Source organism: Takifugu rubripes, chromosome 15, assembly GCF_901000725.2.
Source record: "Takifugu rubripes chromosome 15, fTakRub1.2, whole genome shotgun sequence".
In the NCBI taxonomy this organism is placed as follows: domain Eukaryota; kingdom Metazoa; phylum Chordata; class Actinopteri; order Tetraodontiformes; family Tetraodontidae; genus Takifugu; species Takifugu rubripes.
Window position 1 is genome coordinate 13,258,417 of NC_042299.1, and position 14,128 is coordinate 13,272,544.

Consider the following 14,128-nt stretch of genomic DNA (forward strand, 5'->3'; position numbering starts at 1 on the left):
CGTTTGAAAATGTGACGATGCGGACCTCGGAGCCAATGGCCTCGGCCGGCGCGCCATTCGCTCCGAGCTCCGTCCGTCAGGCGTGGGGCCGCCGAGCAGGGAGGATGCGGAGCCAGGTGATTGGCCAGAGTGGAGGAGAAGGGGGGGATGGAGCGGTGGAGCAGGGAGGGGTGCGTGCACGAGAGATAGAGGCGGAGGGACCGCGCTTTACCGCAGTATCACTGGGTTTCTGCACCACTCATCAAATCTCTGCGGCATGCAGGCTGGAGCTCAGAGGGAGGGCAGTTAGGTCTGAGGGTCTCGCTCTGTCCGTTCTGCGGCCATCACCTAAGTGCAGGCTCCACCTCAGTTCGAACTTCTGCTTCTCTAAGTGCTGGCTTTATCTGTTTAATTGGCTCTTCTGCAGTTTCCAAGGCGGAACTCTCTCTCTCTCTCTTTCTCTCTCTCTCTGTCTCTCTCTCTCTCTCCCTCCCTCTCTCTCCCCCTCTCTGTCGGTTAATTTGCTCCAGCCGGCGTTCTGCATCAGGGGCGCGCATCTTATCAGGGACTTCCGAGAGTCTGACTGAACTTGTATGCGAAAATGGCCAAGGATGGAGAAAAAGGCGGGTGGAAAGAATATATATGGAACCCGAGGACGAGGGAGTTCCTGGGCAGGACGGCGAGTAGCTGGGGTGAGTACTGTCCAACCGTCCTCAGCAATGCAGTAAACGCGGTCCCCTGGCCCGGTAACAGGTCTGTGCGGGAACATCCGTAAAGCAGAGGGCTTATCAAAAGTATCCCGGCAGAAGTTCATTTAATAACCAGCCGAGCTGTCCGCTACAGTCTGGTGCTCAAACCTGAATACGCGAATGCGGCACCAATCCACAGAAGTCTGCCTGAAGAAATAAATAAATATATAAATCCGATTACATTAAATTATATATTAATTTGTGGTAGCGCTTTATTTCCCTGCGCAATGCGCTGAGCACAGGGGTGGAGGCATGGGCTCTTACTTCTGATTTGAATTAGCTAAACGACTGCAGCATTGCTGAATAAGACAGGAGTCGCCAGCTCTTGCGCGAAGCGCTGTAACGTGAAATCTGCTGCAGATGACACTTGTTATTGCGGGGTGATTGGCCCTCGGAACTTACAGCAGTCACCGGGCTGTGCGCCTGCAGGTAATGGGAGGGATTCGCAGTGTGGACAGCTCCGCTCCTGTTCGAGATGACAGCCCGAATTGCGTTTTGTCCTGTCTTCTCTCCTGCCACATTAGCACCCTGCAGCTATCTCAAAGATTCATGACATGATGCGCGCATATGGCTCTGTTCTAATGACATTGGAACGCTTTAATCTGGGTAAAGCCGGAGGGGTGGGGGGGTGCCAATGCTATTTGTATCACCTCCAACCTGGCCCCTCCCAGTGAGTGTAACTCGGTGAGGAATTTAATCCTAATCTAATGACTTCATTGGCAGATTGGGAAGGTATTAATTTAAGATGTGTTTAGGTGAATCACCCAAAGAAACTTCTTTTTTTTTTGCCATCCTTTCTGAGAAATGTTTGATTTTTGGAATACCACAAACCGACTTTGCCTGTGGTGATTATATTTCGTGAATGGACGCTCTATCAGAGCAGAGGTGACTGAAGCTTCTTGGAAACCTCCTGCAGCGTCCAGCTTAATCCAGCTCAGTGTCCCAGGTGCCTTCAGGTTTGGTGGCCTTTTTAAGCCGTGCTCTCAAAGGCTGGTTAATTAGGCTATTTCTGTGTTTGTCTCTACGCGTAGGTCTGCTAAACTTGGCCTCTCATTAGTGACACATACACCTCTCATCCATTTTCCATCCCAGTGCATTCTCTACAAGGCTTACTTCAGGTGTCCCGCCTGTTTGGAAAGTAAATGAGTTATCTACATTTCTAATTATGTGGCAGATCAAAGTGGTGGATCAAAAGCCCGCTTTGATGAACCGCAGAACACTTCATTGTTCTCTGCTTTGTGTAAAAGAGCTCTAATGAACAGGGCATGGGCTTGATAAATGGAACAGTCCTGTAATCTTGATGTTACATCGCCACCAGCTGACACCAGAAAAGCAAGATCAAACAACAGTTTCCTCTGAAAATAGAAATAATTACGCCTTCTGCACCTCCTGGTTCCTAAAATCAACAAAAAGCTCATTAATAAAGCATAAAAGACCTGATACAAAACATGCCTTGGTGCCCGTGTTGGTTTATATTTCCAGGTTATTTACACGATAGAAGGTTCGATTATGGGAAACTACAGCTGAAGGCTAATGGAGTTTCTTTGGGGCCTTTCATTTTCAAGCGTGGTGCATTTGATTGCTAATCGTGTCCTGCTAATTAATTCTGAAAGAAAAGAGACACTTCCTGCTATTACCATCAACAAAAGTGCAGCGTGTCGGGTCGTCCCACGTCGGGCTTTTTGTTCTTCGCTCTCAGCTGGCATCTGCAAACAAAACCCAGTCTGAAACAGAGATGCTCTGCTGTCCATCATCGGCGTGCACTAAGAGGGCAGACTGTAAACCCAACACCCTCTCTGCTGGGGGGGTGGGGGGGAGCGGGGCGCAGCACATGCACGCTCATCCCTGTATGCATGCGTGCACATCCAGTCTCCCTGGGGTGGTGTCGTATTTGTGTGCTGCGCAACATCCCATCTGGATCACACACACACACACACATAAAACAGCTAAACGCTTTGGTTTTGGTTGCGCCTCCTTTCTGATGCCCCCCCCCCCCGCTGTATCGCCTCCGGCCAGGACCTGCTGGACCTGGGCCCAAAGTTCTGACTTTGTATATATTTAATGACTTGGCTGGGGTCTTTTTCCATGCGACAGTCGGAGCGCTCTAGTCCATTTTACTCGGCCACCCGTCAGTTTTGGGTGCATTAATTCCAGGAATTAGGAAAACATGCGGGGGAAAAAAAAAAATTTCCAGATTGAGGAATTACCCCCACTGAGGAAGCTTCCTCTTGATGAACTGTAATGGCTTTATCAAGCCTTGTGTGCAGTGACAGACGAGCGCTGCTGGCAGCATGGCAGGGCTGCACACTGGGGGGGGGGGGCACGCTGCAGAGGCAGGAGGTCAGAGGACTCGCTAACAACCCAGTTCTGGCCCCAGGTGTTGCTACTTAAAATGAGGGATGTGTCACAGGAAATGCTGTGTATGCTCCCCTGGAGAGGGCGGGGGTGGCCAAGTTGAGGATTTCCACTATCCCCGTAGCAAGGTAACATCATTTTACACATTCAGTGACACCATGATTCTATTAATAGCTGGAGGGTCTCAACGGGACACTATTAACAGGAAATTGATTTGAGATAAATAATTCAGTCCTGGTTTAAATCTTCCCAGGTTGAGGTTGGTGGTTTCTTTTTCTTTTGCAGTGACAATATTTTTCCACACTGTTGCGCAAATATTGATGTTTTAAAATATCTGAAATGAGTGACAGGTGACCGACCTCCAGGTTAATGAGGTCCAACACGTCCTTTCTCATCACAAAGTGACCAAACAAACACTAATCCCAAACAGGGTCCTCGCACATATTCCTATCGAAACATTTGTAATGATTAAAAAAAATCAAGTTTCCCTTTCTAACCTCCAACTAGCAGCCAGACATAGAAGTGTTAAAATCTGCAATGTTGCATTTGTGTGATCAATAAATGTGCTGCATGTGTAGCTAAATCACATCTCCTGATGAGTGAGGATGTTGTTGATCCGACTCTCTCCCCTCTTTGTCCGCAGGCCTGATTTTTCTCTTCTATGTAGCGTTCTACACCTTCCTGGCCGGCTTGTTTGTGCTCACCATGTATGTCATGCTGCAGACTTTGGACGACCACACACCGACCCGGCAAGACCGGCTCACCACGCCAGGTGCGGCACGTGATCAGACGGTGCGTGTCGAGGTCAGGGCCTGCAGCAGGGCGCTGACACCCCCCCCCCCCCACCCCTCCTGTCTGTCATTCACAGGGATGGTGATCAGACCCAAAGCAGACGAGACCTTTGAGATCGTCTATAGCATCCAGAAAACGGAAAGCTGGGACATGTATGCACAGGCGCTGGACAAGTTCCTGGCACGTAAGTCTGACCCCATCATGCGGTTTACCTCTGCGGAACATCTTGTTCCCTATCGCGAATCCTTTTTACCCAATAGATGATTCCGTTACAGTCTGAGTAGGAGAGTGCCTTGCAGCAGGGCTTTAGTTGAGTCATAAGCCCTTGCAAACAGAATAAAACCCACCCCCATCCTCTCCCCCTCAGCCTACAACAACACCGCACAGGTCCAGAAGAACGACGAGTGCACCCCGGATCAGTACTTCCTGCAGGAGGACAGCGGTGACGTGAAGAACAACCCAAAGCGCTCCTGTCAGTTCAACCGCACCTTGCTGGAAGAGTGCTCCGGCATCAATGACCGTTACTATGGATACCAGGAGGGAAAGCCATGCATCATCATCAAGATGAATCGGGTATGAATGAGGAAAAGGAAGAGGAAAGGGGATGGTGTTGCTAGGAGACATGGAGTGACTGAGATGGTGAAAGTGGCCGGGAAGGAGGCGTCAGGGTGGTATGATTGACCAGCTTCCATCCTGAAATATCGCAGGTGGTCAGAACACGACGCGCCCGTGGACCTGAACGCAACAGAAAATCTGTCCGACACACTCGTGTCATCAACTTCACCCTCAACCTGCGACCGTCTGACGAGCGCAATCGCTCGAGATCTGCTAGTCGTGCGCTATTTTCAAGGCGCGCGTTCCAGCTGTCAAACGCTCCCCCCTCTCTTGGGGGACTACTTTTACCGGCTGAATAGCATGGCGGATGCTTGCTGCTCCCAGTTGCTGTAGTTCAGAACCGGGTGATACAAGTTTTGCTAATTTAGCAGATTTCCAACACTTCAGACAGCGGCCGTGAAGCTTCACCCAGCAGTGACGGTGATGTTGGTGTTTGCTGAGAGTAAAAGGAGAAAGTGGAAAGTGTTGGTCTGTCTTTTCTCACCAGGTGATCGGGATGTTCCCGGGAAAAGATGGCCAGGCTCCTTTTGTCACCTGTGCAGCAAAGGTAATCCCTGCGGTGGCGAATCCGCCTCGCCCTTCTGCCGCTACTCGCCCGCGGCTCATCCTCTGCCACGTCTACACTTTGTTAAACTTTCATTTCTACATGGCGCCGCCTTGTCCTTTCCATCACTGTTCTGTGTTGTTCATTTTCTCTTTTTCCCTCTTTTGTGTTGCATTAATCTGTCCCGTCTCAGCGATACAAAGTCGGCAAAGATGAATGGGTAAGAAGAGGGCAGAAACCGGTCCTTCTAGAGATACAGTGCGCTGCAGCCTCGGTAGCGTAGATATTAGCTATGCGCATCCAAATGAGGTGATTTGCATTTGCGGAAGTAGAGTGTGGGTGCGCTGGGAAGTCAGCTCTGGAGAAAAGAAGGAGATTAACGAGGCTTACCTCGTCTTCACCTACATATATCCGTGTTCAGGTTTTACTGACGGTGCGTTTCACCCTTCAGAGAGAAGATACGGAGAAGATCGGAGAACTGCGGTACTTCCCTCCCAATGGCACATTTAACCTCATGTACTACCCTTACTATGGCAAGAAGGCTCAGGTAAAGCAGTGTCTGTAATCCAGAGCGAGCTGTTGGAAAAGGTCACTTCCTGTCGTTAAATCCGCCTCCGCGACCTTGACGTTTCTCTGCAGGTGAACTACTCTCAGCCGTTGGTCGCCGTCAAGTTCCTGAACATCACTACCAACGAGGACGTCAACATCGAGTGCAAGATCAACTCCAACAACATTCCCACCGGACACGAAAGGGACAAGTTCGCTGGAAAAGTGTCTTTCAAGCTGCGGATCAACACCAACAACTAGGTTGACCTTTGCCCTCCCCTTGAAAAATACAAAAAAAAACCAACAAAAAAACAAAACCAACCGCACTGCACCGCACACACACACGCAGAAACGGATCTCAGGATTCACACCCTTTGTAGGATTTGTTTACAACCCTCAGATTTTTTTCTTCTGGGGGAAGTTGTGTAGGGAGGTGAGAACAAAAGGGTGCTAATCCTGTCCTTATTTCTGTCTGTGGGCTTTGGGAATTCTTTTCTGTATATTAGGTTGAGGTAACGTGTATTTATACTGCATGACAACAATAGGGGACGTCAAGGGAGTGAACATGTGTTTCCAGCGTTTGCAAGGATCAGCAACATTACAACTTTAATGCTGCTCCCTTCCTGCTGCCTCCTTATAGAGTATGCCTCTATATAAAAAATATACACAACTTACAATACAAAATGTGTATATCTATAGTATTCATACAATATCATACGATTATACCAGTACAGTATGTCTTTTCTTTGTTGCATTGAAAAGCGTATGGATGCAGAAACGAAGCCACGCTGCATGTGTGTGTTGTCTTCAGTGTGTTCTGAGCGCAGGAGGTCCATGTGTCCTGCCTCACTGCTACTGTAAATGTGCACTGAGGTTGCATTGAAACCACTGGCCACCAGGAGGGACCCCACCATAATCCACTAATCCTCATGCACAGTGAGCGGCAGGTGAAGCGAGCGACTCCAACAGTAGAGGTCACGACCTTTAAAGTCACAAGCGCGCATGTGTGTGTTTGCTTCGTTCGCAGGCCCCGTTTTGCACCAAATAACTTAAGGCTGTAGGTCGGGAAATTGCATGCAACGTGCAATAATCGGTATCTGGTGTACACCATGAAGGGGCCCTTCACACTGGCTGCTTTTAAATCCAGCAGCGTTTTGTCAAAGGCCCGATTCATGTCGGGGCTGCTGCCAGAACGATGACATCAGCCCCGTTCGGGGAAAAGTGACATTTCCTCGTGAAACTTCAAGTCGGAGCAGAATTGTAGCTTTCGGTCTGTGGAAGAACCGTCTGAATATCGACCACAACGGCGACGCTATGCCGCCGTACACGCTCTGTCTCCGTGTCATTGCATTCCTTAAGTTAAAGAGTCTCGTATTGTAAATACAGCAGAATTATTTAGTGATTTTCTTTTTCTGTGGGCATGTGTGTGTGCACGCACATGTGTGTGTGAATTGCATCTATTTTAAATATCAGAAATAGATGCTGACCTTGTCATTTTTGTATTAATTTACGCTGAAAGTGTGCTTTTCGTCTGTCACTCAAAGTTGAATTGAACTCATACATGTATGATAAGGTAGAGTTTATGTTTGTTCCCTTTGTCTCATTCTAATCGGTTCTCTTCAAGGATATAAAGTTATGTAGTTTGTGTTATTTGAAAGTTGTCTAGGTTCTTCGTTATTTGAGGTGAGGCGTCACAATTCGGCACGTATCAGATCAACACATCTGCAGGTAACGCAAAGAAAAGCTGTTTTTTTTAAAATGAAGCCTGAATAAGCAAGATGTGCACTTGCCATTCATCAGTTTTATGGAAAGGAACATTTAAATCTAGTCCCACTTTAATCCTGCAATGTCACTGCTCCAAATTTGGAGTGCTCGCATCGGTGTCTGGCCTAATCCTGCTCCGTCCTCTGGCAGAGTAATGTATTTTTAAGTGTACCTGCGGACATCTAAGCAGGACACCTGATCTGCACTTTCCAAAGAAAAGAAAAGGACAATAAGATCCACAGTGAATGATTATTTCATATATACCTGCAGGTTATTGATAATGAATGAAGTGCTCCGGATGAGTTTCTTTTTTCCTTTTTCATTTGAGACACTCCACTGACCATTTCACATGCGTTTCTGTTCTGGCATTCCTGCAACCGTTACTTAATTTCACTGTAATCTCTTAATCTGGAGCTAATCCAGAGCAGGCATGCTGAACTTCTTTACCCTACTTTGTCGCTCCTCAAAGGCATGATTCACCATTTACTTGCCCAAAGAAGAAAGTTTCACTCATTTCTCTCCAGAATTTATTAAATCTATCCGTTTTTTTAGCTTTGCTGCATTCATCATATTGCCCCATCACTACACGCACTCTGAAGATTTACTATTTTAACCAAAGATCTTCATAAAAATTGGATTTTTCTTTATTTTTTCTACCTCACCATACCCTCAGCAGCAGCTTTCAGGGTAATCTCATGGTGAAAAATCCATCCGATCTAAATCCTGCAGTTATAACTACACGCACAAAAGGAACCTGTTTTCTTATAAAGAAACAGTGCCTCCTGGTGGACAGATAGTGTTGCTAACCCAGTGTCAAAATGTTTCCACTAATCTCTATTTTTTTCCCCCTTTTTTTTAATTTGAGGATTTGGAGATGTCCTCAAAAAGCAATACATTAATTTATGTGACTGTTTAATTTATTTATTGGAAAGAGTGGAACAAAAGAAGTGTATTGTGGCGCCACAGTTGCACACTGTCGTGATGGAGGTGTTTATAAAAGAGTATTTTACTGCTATTTTGTTGTAAAGATAAGAGAATGTATAAGCCTGGGTGGTAAAGGAGGATTCTGGCTGGATGTTATCATTTCAATAAATCACACTGTTTATGGTTTGGAGAAGTTTTGGTATTTAAATCAAAGTTTTTTGTCAGCGTTTGAGTCTTACCTTCTGCTTGCGGTGAAAATGCCAAGGTCCGTAAATATATATCAGAACTAACATATTGAGAGCAAATTGATACAAGACCAGCATGGACAATGAGTTTTTGCAACTGTAACGTGCAAAACTTTGAAAAATCTTTCGGCATAAAGCAACATCAAGGTCCAAATATGAAAGGGAATAATTTAGCAGTTGCTTTAACAGACACACTTGATGTTATTGTCTTAAATCATATTGCCTCAAATCAAGCAAAGGTCCATGAACTCTGCTCTTCTAAAGGGAAGAGTACATTTTCACTCTGGCTTTTTAGTTGTTGCTCTTTCTGTGTGTATATTTTTGCTCATGTTTTACTGCAAACCAGGATAGATGCATAAATAAATGTCATTTAAGGGTACCCAGTCACCCCCATTATTGTCTCTGCCTGCTGGTATTTTTTTTAGGTTGATTAAAATGGTGCGATGCGTTCGTGGTAATAAGATGAGTCATTATGTGTGAAATTAATCATGTTAAATGTAGTGTGCCCTTTGTAGGGGATAGAACGGTCAAAATTAGCAAGAGTTGGATATAATCTATTGTAATCTCATCCTCTGTAATCCCTGTAGCCTGCCATCCCAGTGAATATCAACGCTAACCTGTGCACACAAACTGAAACATGGTAATTAAATGCCATTCTGGGTTTAACTTTTTTATTCTTTGGTGGTTCAACTGAAGAGCGTTGCCAGCATTTTTGAAAAGGTCATCCCACAAATGCTCATTGACCTTGAAAGATCCCCCGTTAGTCCCGCAGCTCTGTGTCAGACACAACTTTTTCCTCACTGGCTCACCAGAATCATGAAACCTGGAAGAAGTCTTTGCAGCAGTCCAGAAAAAAAGTTTTCTGTGGATTGATAGTTGCATACAGCTCAAGTCACACACTCCCATATACATCACAGTGTGGTCATTCTAAATCATATGCAGCCATTTGATGGCATCAGATACGCTGCCGCTTTCAACGTGATGCGTCCAGGAAAGAAAAAGCAGACGTGTCCTCCATGCTGGAAACACCCCTGTTGGCACACGTCTTAAAGACAAAATTCCAACTTTCCAGAACCGAAATCCTTAAAACTGGGTAAAAGTATTTAAACAGATTTTTAATCATTATGATTGTGATAAATCAGTGTTCAAGGACTACAGCACCCCCCCCCCCCCCCCCCCCCCCCCCAGTACAGTTGGTCATATCCTCTGCCATAATTGAGGTAGCTTTCAAACTACTGATTTAAAGTATACAGTATACATTTTAAGTGCAGTCTGAGGACTAAACGCGGACGTGCAGGACTTATGTTACTGCTTCCACGTGTTTAAATAATTTACGCTCTGTGTTTAGTCAGACATACGAAGGCCTCTAAGGTGACAAGTTAGAAGGAGATGGTGTTAAAATCTGAAGAGCTGCATGTTCAGCTGAGCCACAAACTGGCCGTCGGTGCCAGCAGACTAGAAACAGCACAGTCACAGAGCTGGAATAAAAATATATGAGTCACGTCTCCTTGTTTATCTCTCTTAAGATGCCCAGAACCACAAGGAAGACATAAAATATGTTTAAAAATTCCAGTTTGAGGGGTTTCTACGGCAAGTCCAGCATGCCGTTTTCCTCCAAGGCTTTCTGCGTCCTGTTATAAACCTCATCGATGGCTCGGACCACTTTTGTCAGCACCACATTCAGTTCCTGCTGGTTCCCCACGCACACCAGCCTGAAAAAGAAGCCCCGCTCGGGCATGGCGATGAAGGCCAGCTCGGCGGCCCTGCGGACTAACCAGGTGTGGTGCTTTGAGAGCGTGTTTTGGTAGGACTCGCGGCAGAGCTCGGCGGGGCTCCTGAGTCGGCCCGACTCTGACATCTCAGCCAGTTTCTCCAGGAAGAGCCTGAGCCAAAGCAGCGCACGATGCAGACGCAGAAGAGTCCTGCACCCAGAGTCCGTCGGGCGGTGAAAGTCCACCACACCTCGGTTCAGCTCTGACTGGATCATGGAATGCACTGAGTGATAGGCACGATTGTGGTTCAAGGGATCCAGCCCGGACTGAATTGCATCCTGACTGTTCCGACCTCTCAGGTGTTCATCTGGGACCATCTCTGCTTCGGGGCTCTTCTCAGACAACAGGGCCAGCTCACGGATAACATTGGTCTTGGTTTGTATTTCTTTGGATATCAGTCCCACCACTGGACCCAGAGCACCCATAAATCTGGGGGAACATAAAACAAGATTAATTATCTTACAGATTAATTATCTTACAGAGTCCAGATTCTAACCATAAATCCCTGAACTCCCTTGTTTGATGGCTCTATTAACACGTCGCCATGTCTTATCTTGCAATCTTACTTGACGAGCTCATCCCAGCTGGACAAATATGGCTGCATCAGCACGTCAGAGCTGTAGGCCGGTGAAGCCAGCAGGTGGGAAAGTAGCATCGACACCTGGAAGTTCTGTCCCAGGCACTCCTTCAGAACGTGGGTGCCCCCAGGCGCAGTGGGCCCACTGCTGTTGTGTAAGTGGTGATGCTGAGAGTGGGGTAAGGGGGGGGTGGGAGGGTCGTGGGAAGCAATAGAGAGAAAGAAAGATGGGAAAGAGACATGAGGCAACGTTGATCGTCTGCTTGTACCCAAAAGTCGGCCTTGTGAAGGAAGTTTTGGAAGCCTTTGTCCCTACCTTGTTTTGCTGATCGTAACCTTTTAAACAAGATTCCCACTGGTAATCCAAACCTCCCTCTGTGGAGAGACATTGGAAAGATCAACGAACGGTTTCTGTTTGTACAGACGTTCTCCCTGAAAAAAGAGATCCCATTAAGCAAACAAGCCCTCGTTTTTAAATTTGCCTTTTTTCGCAGGCTGGTTCCATAGGACAAATTACTTTACTGTAATGGCTTAATAAGAAAGATTGATGCCGTGTGACACTCACGGGCCATCCTGCTGACGGAAAAAGACAGATAATTATAGAGCTTGGATGTTTTACGCTCCCTTACCGCGGTCCGTGTTCATGACACGTGGAAAAACATGAGCCATGGAGCAAACGCATGGCGCGTCCGTTCTGGGTTACAGTACATGCATGCAGAGTCCATAGAAAAGTCTTTTATCACTATCCCTCCATACATACATGTTTTTGGGTTTTATTTTTCTGCGGCTGCACACAGCATTAAAGTGGCCAACAATTCTCAACCCCACCTTGTGGCTGGCTGCAGTACTGATACATCAGAACCTCTAAAATGTGCTGTACGTTTCTTTGGAGATGCTAATTTCCCTGATGGACACCCCCTAAAGGGATCAATAAAGTACTCTTGAATCTTGAATCTTGAATCTTGAAAATCCAAGACCAAGACAGGTTTATTAAGAAAAGTTTATGGAATTAGTTCAATTCGTACATTTGTGGTGATTGATTTGGACACTGACAGGAGACGGCGTCTCGTTATCCTTGTCTTTTTTTTTTTTTAAATCGGCGCAGCGCGCTCTTGCAGCTGCAAACAACATTCCTTTAACAGCATCTCGGAATGTTGAGTTTAAATCATCACCTCGTTCCCGCCCGTGCCAAAGCAAACCTCGCCGTTACAGATGAGGGACTCAAACAGGAAGTTCCTTTTAATGAGCGTCAAAATAATAACTGGCATCGCCTTTGGTGCTCCTTTAAATGCTCTGACCTGGTTTTGCCCCAGGTCACAAGATCCACACGCTGTAATCTCTCCTGACTACGCACCAGAGACCACCACACTAGAAAATAATCAATGCTGCATCAGAGAGCGGCCGTGTTCCTGTCAGAGGGCTTCATGATGGCAGATATTGTCAGTGTCCTCATGTAAACGTTTCCATAAACCGAAAGAAGGGTGCAAAGTGTAGTGAAAAGCATTTGGATCGAAATGTACGTTTGCTAGCTTGCAGTGCTCGGGACAGCAGAGTCAGCTGGCTCCCCCAAATCTCCTAAATCTGAGAATTTAATCCGAACTGTGGAGGAAAAGGGGAAAAAAATGAAAGAAAAGAAAAGAGATCACATGTTCGTGGTTGAACTTTGTTACACTTCTTCCCTACTGTCAACTATTCCCTTGGCCCGAGCACTGAGCGAAACATTGTCCCTCACACCCAAATTACCCTTATTTCCAGCATATCTGGATCAAATTATATACTTTTATATAAACGTTCAATTATCTACTCTGGGTTATAAAGTAATTGGTTTTTCACAAGCCGAAGACCCAGTTCTCAACCCTGCTGCCATGGAACATGTGAGACATACGTGACCTGAGGAATATGTGGTTCAGACAAGGGAGGGATTGTATAGATTAATAGCAGAGCACAGAAACGACACAAACACACACACACACACACACACACACACACACACACACACACACACACACTCAGAAAGAGAATTACTCACGCAGCCACAGGGAGCCGAGGAGCAGCAACAGGACAACGATGGCCACTGCAGCTTTGCTCTTTACACCCATCCTGAAAAACATCTGCCTCCCTCTGCCGGTCTGGTCCTTCTGTGTCCCTAGAATGGAATTGCTCCGCGTCTCACATGGGTCCTTGTCCCCTCGCGCTGCCTGTCACCACTATTACTTCCTATCAGACCCCTGCCTCTAACCCCCCCTTCTCCTCCCAAATCTCTCATACCCTCTTGCTCAATCCAAAAGGAAAGTTCCCTCAGACCTGAGACAAAGCTCCTCCAGTGTTGGTTTCTTTCATAGCTGTCCTCCCCTGTCACACCCTCAAGCCTGCGTCCTTCTTTCTTTTTCTGTGCGTCTGTCTGGTGACTTTTCCTTCATTCACCTCCGCTATCCCTCCTTTGCTGGAGCCGTCTGCCTTTTTGTAGCGTTGCTCAATCTGAGGGTTCAGAGATCAGTCGTGAGCAGCCAATAGCTGATAAAGCAACGCCAACGCGGCGTGTCCGCCAGTAACCCCCGTTCCTCCACATGCGTCTCCCAGAAATGCGCTATGTTCCCGGCCAGCACGAGTAAACCGTCGCCTCTCCTCTCCTCCCACCGCTACACACCCTCCTCCTTCCCACCTCGCTTTTCCTGGTCCTCTCATTCACACACGCGCCAATAAAAACGGCGACACACACACACAAGCATATTCAGCAGAGCTTTTCCGTGGAAAAATCCCGTATCAGGTTATATCTCCAGTCTCGTCGAGCAAAAAACAATCCTTTGTCGGGATCTAGTTCTATTTTTTTTTTAAATTTTCCTGCCACCCACACCTCTGCATCGGTCCATCTGCAGGATAACACAATCTCCTTTTTGTGGCTGATATCGCAGCCGTATTTGTCAATGAATAACAGAATAACCAATCTCCCCCTATCTGTTCAAAAATAGCCACATGTACCAACTACACAACTATTTTTTGTTTTTAAAGGAGAATCTCCTCCTCGTTTTTCAACAGATCTGCTCATTTCGTTCATGTTCTATCTCATTTTCAAATGTTTCTTTGCATCAGTTGGTCGAGTCTGAGGTCCAGGAAGTAAAAGGATGTTGGTGTTCCCCACACCGACTGACTGCTCCCGTTTGCTGGGTCTGCTGCTGCTTTGGGGGGAGGTGAACAGATGCTCAACCCCGTTTTAGAGCCACACCACTGTGCACTGAGGAGCGCACATGTGGTCTGAACAATACAGG

At 46.7% G+C, this 14,128-nt stretch overlaps 2 protein-coding genes across 3 annotated transcripts; one reads left to right on the forward strand and one right to left on the reverse strand.

The window, feature by feature from the left end:
* The first annotated feature begins 190 nt into the window (after positions 1-190).
* atp1b2b (ATPase Na+/K+ transporting subunit beta 2b) lies at positions 191-8,890 on the forward strand. 2 transcript variants are annotated; one of them, XM_029848191.1, is made up of 8 exons: positions 191-671; positions 3,727-3,855; positions 3,952-4,059; positions 4,243-4,448; positions 4,978-5,037; positions 5,228-5,254; positions 5,486-5,581; positions 5,674-8,890. In XM_029848191.1, the coding sequence occupies exons 1-8, from the start codon at positions 581-583 to the stop codon at positions 5,839-5,841; spliced, it is 885 nt and encodes a 294-aa protein (XP_029704051.1). In that variant the 5' UTR covers positions 191-580; the 3' UTR covers positions 5,842-8,890. The 2 variants fall into 2 exon arrangements, with proteins under 2 accessions (XP_029704051.1, XP_011609836.1); XM_011611534.2 differs by lacking the exon at positions 5,228-5,254 and having other exon boundaries at positions 195-671.
* A 280-nt stretch (positions 8,891-9,170) lies between these two features.
* Positions 9,171-14,075, reverse strand: gltpd2b (glycolipid transfer protein domain containing 2b). The gene is made up of 4 exons (XM_003971233.3): positions 12,892-14,075; positions 11,179-11,237; positions 10,852-11,030; positions 9,171-10,714 (listed from the first exon to the last, which is right to left on the reverse strand). Exons 1-4 carry the CDS (start codon positions 12,971-12,973, stop codon positions 10,099-10,101), a joined length of 936 nt encoding a protein of 311 aa, XP_003971282.2. The 5' UTR covers positions 12,974-14,075; the 3' UTR covers positions 9,171-10,098.
* Positions 14,076-14,128: the final 53 nt, after the last annotated feature.

What these genes read in the sequence shown, in the direction of transcription:
- atp1b2b (XM_029848191.1), top strand. Translation starts at nt 581, where the DNA reads ATGGCCAAGGATGGAGAAAAAGGCGGGTGGAAAGAATATATATGGAAC. An exon ending in GCTGGACAAGTTCCTGGCAC is followed by an intron (nt 4,060 to 4,242) that starts GTAAGTCTGACC and finishes TCTCCCCCTCAG; the next exon opens with CCTACAACAACACCGCACAG. An exon ending in AAGTCGGCAAAGATGAATGG is followed by an intron (nt 5,255 to 5,485) that starts GTAAGAAGAGGG and finishes TTCACCCTTCAG; the next exon opens with AGAGAAGATACGGAGAAGAT.
- gltpd2b (XM_003971233.3), bottom strand. Translation starts at nt 12,973, where the DNA reads ATGTTTTTCAGGATGGGTGTAAAGAGCAAAGCTGCAGTGGCCATCGTT. An exon ending in CCTCGGCTCCCTGTGGCTGC is followed by an intron (nt 11,238 to 12,891) that starts GTGAGTAATTCT and finishes GTCTCTCCACAG; the next exon opens with AGGGAGGTTTGGATTACCAG. An exon ending in AGCTGGGATGAGCTCGTCAA is followed by an intron (nt 10,715 to 10,851) that starts GTAAGATTGCAA and finishes ATGTTCCCCCAG; the next exon opens with ATTTATGGGTGCTCTGGGTC.